This window comes from Chrysochloris asiatica, unplaced genomic scaffold (assembly GCF_000296735.1).
Source record: "Chrysochloris asiatica unplaced genomic scaffold, ChrAsi1.0 scaffold00088, whole genome shotgun sequence".
NCBI classification, from domain to species: Eukaryota; Metazoa; Chordata; class Mammalia; order Afrosoricida; family Chrysochloridae; genus Chrysochloris; species Chrysochloris asiatica.
In genome coordinates this window covers 8,425,065-8,434,850 of record NW_006408606.1, presented here as the reverse complement: position 1 = coordinate 8,434,850, position 9,786 = coordinate 8,425,065, and the positions used below count along the sequence as shown (strand labels likewise).

Below are 9,786 nucleotides of genomic sequence, written 5' to 3'. Positions count from 1 at the left end.
GCTTCTTGGAGGCCAAGATGGCTAAACTTCATCTCTCATACTTTGGACATGTTGTCAGAAGGGAACAGTCGCTGGAGAAGGATGTCATGCTGGGTAAGATGGAGGGTCAGAGAAAAAGGGGCAGACCCCCAACGAGATGCATTGGCCAGGTGGCATCATTGATGGCGTCAAGTGTGGCAGCATTAGTGAGGTTGGCCCAGGATTGTTCTGCTGTGCATGGGGTCACTATGAGTCAGTTCTGACTCGATGGCACCTGACAACAACAACAACAGAGTCCCTAAAATGTCCCCATTTTTTAATTGATAATCTTTATAGTTCTAGATGTTATATTTAGGTCTTTAATTCCCATTGACTTTTTTTGTATAGGGTATAAGATATGGGTTTTATTTCATTCTTCTAAAAATGGATTTCCAGTTTTGCCTGCACCATTTGTTAAAGAGACTGCCTCTTTCCCATTTAATGTGGAATCTGGATTGGGATTGTGTTATATCTATAGACTGCTTTGGGTAGTGTTGACATTTTCATAATGGTAAGTCTTCTTATCCATGAGCATGGTATATTCTTCCATTTTTTGTAGGTCTCTTTTAGTTTCTTGTAGCAGTGTTCTGTAGTTTTTGTAGTTTTCTTTGTATATATCTTTCCTTTAGCTGGTTAGATTTACTCCTAAGTATTTCATCTTTTGGGTGACTATTGTAAATGGTATTGTTTTCCTGATTTCTTTTTCAGAGCTCTATTAGTGTAAAGGAATGTAGCTGATTTTTGTATATTGGTTTTGTACTGCCACTTTGCTGAATCTTTCAATGATTTTCTTGCTAGGTCTTTGGGATTTTTTTTAATGTACAGGATCATATCATCTGTAAAAAGAATTTTACTTCTTCTTTACCAGTTTGGATGCTTTTAATTTCCTTTTCTTGCCTTATAGCTCTGGCTAAGATTTCCAACACAATACTGAATAGGAGTAGTGCTGAAGAGCACTTTTGTCTGGTTCCTGTTCACAAAGGGAATTCTTTCAGTTTCTCTCCATTCAGAGTAATGCTAGCTGTTGGATTTATATATACGCTTTTAATTATGTTGAGGAATTTACCTTCTATTTCTACTCTGTTGAGTGTTTTTATCAGGATGTTGGAGTTTTTTAAATGCCTTTTCTGTATCAATCAATAGAATTATGTGGGTTTTTTCCTTTTATTTATATGGTGGATTGCATTGATTTTTTTTTTTTAATATCGAACCATTCTTGCGCTCTTGGCATGAATGCCATTAGGTCATGATGTATTATTATTTTATTGATATGTTTGTTGAATTCTGTTGGCTAGAATTTTGTTGAGAGTTTTTGCATCTATGTTTGTGAGGGATATTGGTCTATAATTTTCTTTTTTAGTAATGTCTTTGCCTGGTTTTGGTATTAGGGTAATGATCATTTGCTAAAATTTCCATCTTTTTCTATGTTCTGGAATAGTTTGAGTACAGTTGTTGTCAGGTCGTCTCTGAATGTTTGGTAAATTCACCAGTAAAGTAATCTGGACCTGGGCTTCTTTTGTTGTTTTTGAGATTTTTTTTTTTTTTTTTAATTACCTGGTTAATTTCTTCTTTTATTATAGGTCTGTTCAAAGATTCTACTTCATTCTGCATTAGTTTAGGTAGGTTGTGTTTTCTAAAACTATATCCATCTCTTCTAGATTTTCAAGTTTATTGGAGTACAATTTTTCATAGTATTTTTTTTTTTTTTTCCTGTTGGTTCAATTGTGATGTCACTCATATCATTTCTGGGTATGGTGGTGATTGTGTGCCTCCAAGTAGTTTCCCACTCCTGTCAACTCTGTATAGGATTTCTGAAGCTGTAAATCTTTATAGGAGCAGAAGCTTCATCTTTCTTCTGCAGAGCAAATTTGAACTATAGACCTTGGAGTTAGCAACCCAGCTTATAATCTACTATGCTTTCAGGGCTCCTTAAATAATTTTTTTGTTTTTGTTGTTAGGTGCCACTGAGTTGATGCCGACTCATAGCGATCCTGTATAGAGTTTCTGAGGAGCAGCTAGTGAGCTTAAACCAGCAGTGCATTAACCCACAGTGCCATACCTGAATTCCACATATTTTTCTGTGCTGATTTCATTTCTTAGCACATTGTTATTTGCATCTTCTTCTTTTTCTCTTTTGTTAGATTTGCAAAAGGTTTATCAGTTTTACTAATCCTTTTTAAGAACCATTTTCTTCTCTTGTTGAGTCTTTCTATTGTTTTTCTGTTTTCTAACTCATTTATTTCTGCTCTACTCTTTATTTTTCATATGGTGATTATAGGTTTCTTTGCTGGTCTTTTTTTAATTTTTGAAAGTGTTGTATTAATTTTGGTTATTTCTTCCTTTTGGATGTGTGAGTTTATTGCAATTCATTGCCTACTAAGCAGTGCTTTTGCCATGTCCCAAAGGTTTTGGTATATTGGTTTTATTCTTATTGAATGATTTTTAAAATTCCATTTTTATTTATTCTATTACTCAATAGCTTTTAAGCAGGATAGTAGTCAATTTCCATTTATTTGATATTGTTTCCATTGGTCTTCTGATTGTTGATTTCTAAATTTATAGCCTTGTGATCTGAAAAGATCCTTTGTAGTATTTTGATGTTTTAAAATTTATTGAGGCTTACTTTGTGGCTTAAACATATGGTCTATTCTGGAGAATATTCCATGTATACTGGAAAAGAATGTGTATTGTGCTGTTGTTGAATTGTGTGCTCTATATAAATCTGTGAGGTCAAGTTAGTTGATTGTGTTGTTCTTCCTTGTCTTTGTGCAGTTTCTTTCTAGATGTTCTGTCCTTCATAGAATGTGGTGTATTAAAATCTCCTACTATTATTGAAGGAAGTACAGCCAGAATGCTCCTTGGAAGCCAGGATGGCATGCTTTCATCTCTCATACTTAAAACATATTATCAAGAGGGACTGGTCTTTGGAGAAGGGTGGCATGCTTGGTAAGGTGAAGGGTCATCAAAAAAAGAGGAAGACCCCAATGACATGGATTGGCACAGTGGCAACAGCAATGGGCTCAAGCATAACAACAATTTGTGAGAATGCCACAGAACTGGGCAGTGTTTGTTTCTTTTGTGCATAAGGTTACTATAAGTTGGAACTGACTTGATGACACTTAATAACAAAAACAGCTATTATTGTAGAGTTGTCCATTTCTTTCTTCAATTCTATTAGAGTTTGACTTATGTATTTTAAGGTTCTTTCATTGAGAGTATAGATATTTATTATGGTTATGTTCCCTTGTTTAATTAAATCATGAAATAATATCCTTTTGTGTATCTTATGCTGATTTTTGCCTTAAAGTCTATTTTATCAGAAATTAGTATTGCCACTCTTACTCATTTTTATTGCCATTACCTTGGCATAGTTTTTCCATCCTTTGATTTTAAATCTGTGTTTGTCTTTTTGTATTAAGTGTGTCTCTTGTCAACAGCATATTGAAGAATCCTGTTTTCTTATACATTTTGCTACTTTTTTGTCTCTTCACTGTTGTATTTAATCCATTTATGTTAATTATAATTATAAACAGGTATGAATTGATTGCAGTCATTTTGCTGTGAGGCTTTTTTTTGTGGTGCTCCTGGTTTCTTTTTTTCCACATAGTTTTCTATGCAGAATTCATTTTGTATGTGTGTTTTCTTCTCAATTTCTTCATTGCTGTTGGTTTAATGTTTACTTTGCATTCCCATTTCTTGATCTGATGTGAAGGTGTATTAAGTTTCTTAAGAGTACCCTGTCATTTATTAATTCTTCCCTATTTTAAAATAGTCTGTTTTATCTTGAAATCTGTTTGACTTCCTCATGATGTGGAAGGTCTGTAACTATATATATATATATTTAATGTTTTATTGTGAATTATATGATAGTTTACATGGGAGAACATAAGTTTTACATTAATCCTATTGTATATTGTCTCATTGCCATGGTTAAAATCCCCTCCATGCAGCATCAGCCAACCAAAGGGTATACCCTGCAAGCCTGCCCCTTACACTATCCCCCTCCCCCAGTCTTCAGCACACAGTTGCTCTCCCTCTCAGGAATCTAAAGTCCCCAGCTGCTCCATCACTTCATATCATCATCTCTGCCTCCATCTCAGACATCACTGCTTCTCTGGGTAGGTCCTGCTCTCAGCTCTTCTCCGTTGATGGTCTTAGGGACCTCCGCTCCTATGTAACTATACTTTTAACTCCTTTTACTTTGTAATTGTCTTCTATATAAATTGAAGTCTCTGATTTCCTATTTTCAGTTTTGTACATTGGTTTTCACTTTGACTCCATAACATAAGCAATGGGTCAGTGGTTTGAGCCCACCAGCCACTCCATGGGAGAAAGATGAGGCTCTTTACTCCCATGAAGATTTAAAGACTTGGAAATCCTATCCATGGTTGCTATGAGTCGTATCAGATTCCATGACACATAACAACAACATCTATACTGAATTCTGGATGGTTGTCTGCTGTTATTGGTTCTGAGTATAAATGGCACTCCTTAGTAATTTTTGTAAAGTTGGTCTGTTTTTCTTACATTAATTTGATTTTGACTTATCTGGAAATGTTCTAATTTCACCACCTTATTTGAGGGACTATTTTACTGGGTATATTCTTGGTTGGTGATTTTGTCTTTCAGTTTTTAATGTCTCCCCATTGCTTTATTGCCTGCATAGTTTCTGTATAGGGTTTCCAAAGAGCAGCTGGTACGCTTGAAATTCAGACCCTGTGGTTCAAACTGATTTTGAACTGACTTCATGGCACATAACCACCAGAGAAGGAAACTATTATAATGTGATAAGGAGGTTTTCTCAGATTGGAACTAAGGACCTGGTCAGCTCTTGAAGGAAAAAGTAAGGGCTTGGCAAAGACAATTTCCCTATTTTACTTACCTTTCCAGAGGATGAGTGATTTTTTAAAGTATCTTAACCACCTTAGAGTTCTGCTAAGTAATTTTAAAATATTATAGTTATTAGTCTGAACTATTTCTAAAACAACAAATATCTAGGCATGTTTTTGTTCATCAAGTTTATTAAATAATTTTATTTACTAATCTACATACACATTATATTTACTGATTCAATATAATAATAAATAGTTTGGAGTAAAATAATTTAAAGTGAAACCATTTTGAGCCCCTAGGGCTTACAAGAAGAATCTTCAAAGATCCATATTCATCATCTGAAAACTAAGGATAATAGTTACAAAAGATAGCAAACCACTCATCCAAAAATAAATTATAAAAGTTAAATATTTAAATAAATAAAAATCCCAGTGCATTTTAAATGGGAGGCAGGATCAAGTCAGTGTGGCGAGGATGCTTTGACAGAAGGTAATCCATTTGTTCAGAAATCCTATAATATCTGCTTCTTTATCATCATATTCACACATGAATGTTGTTTCAGAGCCCTATAAAATAAAAATTTTCAATTTTTTAGTTCAGGTAGTTTATATATATTCTTAAGTGAAGTCTTATTTTGAAAAACATGTTAATCATTCACATTTTCTTAAACTGATCAAATGCTAGGTCAAAATTACATGCTACAATAGCAAATGATAGTAACATACAACCTGAAGTTTTCCTCATTTGCTAATTTCTCTGGTCAATCTCCATGAACGCAAGATATTTTTCTGAATTGTGTGCAAATAAGCATTTAAAATAAAAAGTTAATTATAGACAACTATTTTGTTCAATGCGCTATGCAAAACGAAGTAATTTGACCTCTTTTCCTCTGTGTATAATCTATATATCTCAATGTAGTCTATATGTAAGGAACCCTGGTATCATAGTAGATTACAGCTGGGCTGCTAGCACCAAGGTCAGCAGTTTGAATTTACCAGTTGCTCTGTGGAGAAAAGATGAGGCTTTCTGCTCCTATAGAGATTTACAGCCCCTGAAACCCTACACCTAGTTGCTGAGTCAGAACCGACCAGTCTATATGTATGCAGTGAAATGGCCATTATACTTATGGTGCTGTGGGTTAATGTGTTGGACTGCAAGGTCAGTTTGAACTACAAGGTCAGCGGTTCAGACTCACCAGCCAGTCCTCAGCATCCCTATACAGGGTCGCTATGAATCAGAACTGACTCAATGGCACTTAACAACAACAATAAATCTAAACTAGAGGGAAAGCCCTGGACTGCAAACCACAAGTCAACATTTCGAACCTACCAGTGTTTCTGTGGGAAAAAGATTGAAGATTTCTGCTCCTCTAAAAGCTTTATACCTCAGAAACCCCATACAGGGCCGCTATGAGTCAGAACCAACTTGAAGGCCCTTAGCAACAACAAGTGTTAATGTTGTTAGGTGCCGTGGAGTCAGTTCCGACTCATAGTGACCCTACACAAGGTTTCGGAGGCTGTAAATCTTTATGGGAGCAGACCGCATCATTTCGAACTGCTGACCTTGCAGCTCGCAGCCTGATTCGTAACACTACGCTACCAGGGCTCCTTTCCTATTATTTCTAATTTGTGGCTCTTTGTGTTAGGTAGGCATTGTGCTGCTAGCCACAGGGTTGGCGGTTTAAACCTACTAGTTCCTTTGTGGGAGAAAGGTGAGGCTGTCTGCTCCCATGAAGATTTGCAATCTCAGAAAGGCTGCGTAGTTACTGTGAGTTGGAATTCACTGGATGGCGGTGGGTTGGCAAAGGAGCTCTGGTAGCGTAGTGGTTACGAATCGGGCTGTGAACCTCAAGGTCAACAGTTCGAAACTACCAGCTGTTCCGCAGGAGAAAGATGAGGCTTTCTGCTCCCGTAAAGATTTACAGCCTCGGAAACCCCGTCCAGGGTCGCCATGAGTCGGAACCGACTCCACGGCACACAGCCACCACCACCACCACCATTCCTTAGAAACCCTTTGCAGGGTTGCTATGAGTCTGGCACTTAACAACAGCAACAATTCTACTGTAGCGAATCTCGGATTTTCCGAAAGCAGGATAGTGCCTTCCAAGAGTAAATTAGGACAAGCTTCTTGTGGGGAAAATGTGTGTAAGGAATACTTTCATAACTGCTCATACTCACCTTCAACCCACCCCATTTGTTTACCTATTTGTCAGGCTAAATGTTAGAAGTTGTGTTCTGTGGACAAGCTCTTTAGGAATTAGCCTCCTCTGTTGAAAGGCATAGTTCAACTCTGCCTGTCACTGACCTATATGTATTTTGACATTGTGAGATGTAAGAGTTTTTTTGAAGTAATTCCCATTATGGGAACACAAAACAGGTGACATAGGGCAAAGTATCCCCTTTAAATAAATGGTTTTAGTGTTATATACTCTTACACATAATTATTCAAAGATTGTAATCTCTTGGGAGTTTTTACAAAGTCTTTAGCTGTTTTGAAACTACTTTGCTGATTTTCAGATGACTATCTTATGGAGTCCTGGTGTGGAGCTATATAGAATAACCACTGGACTACTAACTGGTTCAAACCCACCAACTGATCCTTGGGAACCCTAATGGGGTCACTCTTAGTCAAAACTGACTCGATGGCTCTTAACAAAAACAATCTTAGATGTTTATCAAGAGTTTAGAGTGAGTTTTCTGATGTTAATCAAATATTTTAGAACAAATCTCTTGACATAAATGACATAGAACTCAATGCTGAAGGATATAATTAAACTGAAAGAAACATTCCACCAATAATGTAATTCTTAATTTGGAAACAAGTAGAGTTACACACCTTCAGAAATTTGGCTCTACTATTGTAATTAAAATTCAATGTTTATTTAGGGTACACATTAATTCATGAATTTTCTATTTTGGTAGATTAGATGGTAATAGAGAACCATGGTTCTCTTTCACATCACCCGAGTCTCCCATGAATTTAAAAATAGTTAAGGCCCTGAAGGAGTCCTGGTGTGATGCTGTAGGTTAGTGCGCTGGACTACAAGGTCCGTTTGAACTGCAAGGTCAACCCTATACAGGGAAATCCTATACAAGGTTGCTATGAGTCAGAACCGACTACTTCAAGGTACTCAACAAGAACAAGGCCCAGAGAAGGGATCATTACCTCTAAAGAAAGAATTATTTATCTGATTCACTGCCATTATGATGGTTGCTATTTTTGGGGGGTACAAATCCCTTATAGTTAATCCTTCCACCAAATGATAGGGAAACACCATTTTTTACATCTTTTAATATTGTCTGTTCTGGTAAATGATCTGAAAGAATTTTTTTAAAGTATCTGACAAAATCTGTCTTCTTTCTGTGAAATTTCACTCCCAGTTTTTCATTAATGTGCATGTTCAACTGAGCTTGACTGAAGAGTAGCAGCTGATTATTTGTGAGGGGTTGAGGCTTATCCTTACGTGGATGATGGGAGGAAACCCTCTAGCTTATACTTTCAAGTTCCACATTCTAACATTAAGAATGACTCATATTCACAGTGGACTTAAAATGTTAGCTAATCATTGAAGACTTCACAAAATACCAAAATATTCAAACACTTTAAAATTCGGTATTCCCTCCATGTATTTGTTTTCCAGGAGAGCAGAAGTACCTCACCTTCAGCTTCAGAGCCGTTACATTCATGTTGCTGATGATTTCCCTGGTGTCTATTTTGCTCTGTGCTACCTTTAGCACATCCTCCAAAGCTTTCAGTTCTTCTACAAAACACTGAAGATGTTTCAATTCTGTGACCTAGAAACATAATAACAATAATTGCACCTCATTTTGCTCTGGACTAAAGACCAGAATAAAAATTAATCTTTAATATATTTTATTATGGAGTACTACTGGTGTAGCGCTGTGGGATAGAGCACTGGACCACAAGGTCGGTTTGAATCACAAGGTTGGTGGTTTAAACTCACCAGCCGCTCCTTGGAAACACAATACAGGGTTGCTATGAATCGGGACCAACTTGATGGCACTTGACAACAACAATACATTTTATCAAGTGCAGCTGTACATAGTTTTCACCACTCTCCCTATTTCAGCACTGTTGTAAAAATGGACCAATATTATTATTGTTACATTTTAAGTCCTGGGAAAACTAGGACTCAAATGACCATAAGTAGCATTGTCACGGTTGTTAAGTGCCGTTGAATTGCTTCTGACCCATAGCCACCCTGTATAGAGTTAGTTAACAGCTACTGGAGTCATTAATTTCAGCTTTATTTGGTTTTGAAAACATCAACATGTTTGCAAATCACAGGTATAGGCTGACTGCTTCTTCAGTTATATAAAGTCATTAGAACCAGAGCAGTCACAGTGTGAAAGTGTAGGAATCACATTTTATAGTTTTAGCATTTGATAATCTAAGGGTCGAGAATCACAGAATGTTGGGGACAGAGAAGCCCTTGTGACAACTGCTGTCTATCACAGTCCCAACATTTGAACTCATTGAACTGGAAGTCATAGTGTGACACGGTATGATAAGCACTGGAACACAAGGTCGGTTTGAACCATGAGGTCTGTGGTTCATTCAAATCCACCAGTCACTCCTCCAAAACTTTATACAGTGTCGCTATGAGCCTGAACCAACTGGACAGCACTTCACAAAAACAAACTGTATGTTAATGACTCAGGATAGCCTAAAGCAATTGGCATATATAACTGTGTCTTATAATTTCACTTTTCTACCATAACTATATTAAGATGCATTCATTGTCCAAACCAAATAAAAGGTTACAATATTTGAAGGTTTTGTTTTTGTTTTGTTTTTACCAAAGCCAAAACCCCATTGCCAACAAGGCGATTCTGACTCATAGCTACCCTGTATAGGGTTTCCGAGGAGCAACTGATGAACTTGAACCACCGACCTTGCAGTTCAAATCAACCT

At 36.7% G+C, this 9,786-nt stretch overlaps 1 protein-coding gene across 1 annotated transcript in view; it reads right to left on the bottom strand.

Moving 5' to 3' along the window:
* Positions 1-5,306: 5,306 nt before the first annotated feature.
* Positions 5,307-9,786, bottom strand: part of IL2 (interleukin 2) — a 6,970-nt gene continuing 2,490 nt past the window's right edge. Inside the window, exons 3-4 of the mRNA XM_006866286.1 lie at positions 8,511-8,645; positions 5,307-5,417 (exon numbers count right to left, since the gene is read on the bottom strand). Of these exons, the coding sequence (XP_006866348.1) occupies positions 5,307-5,417; positions 8,511-8,645 (246 nt within the window). The remainder of the gene's footprint in view (positions 5,418-8,510; positions 8,646-9,786) is intronic.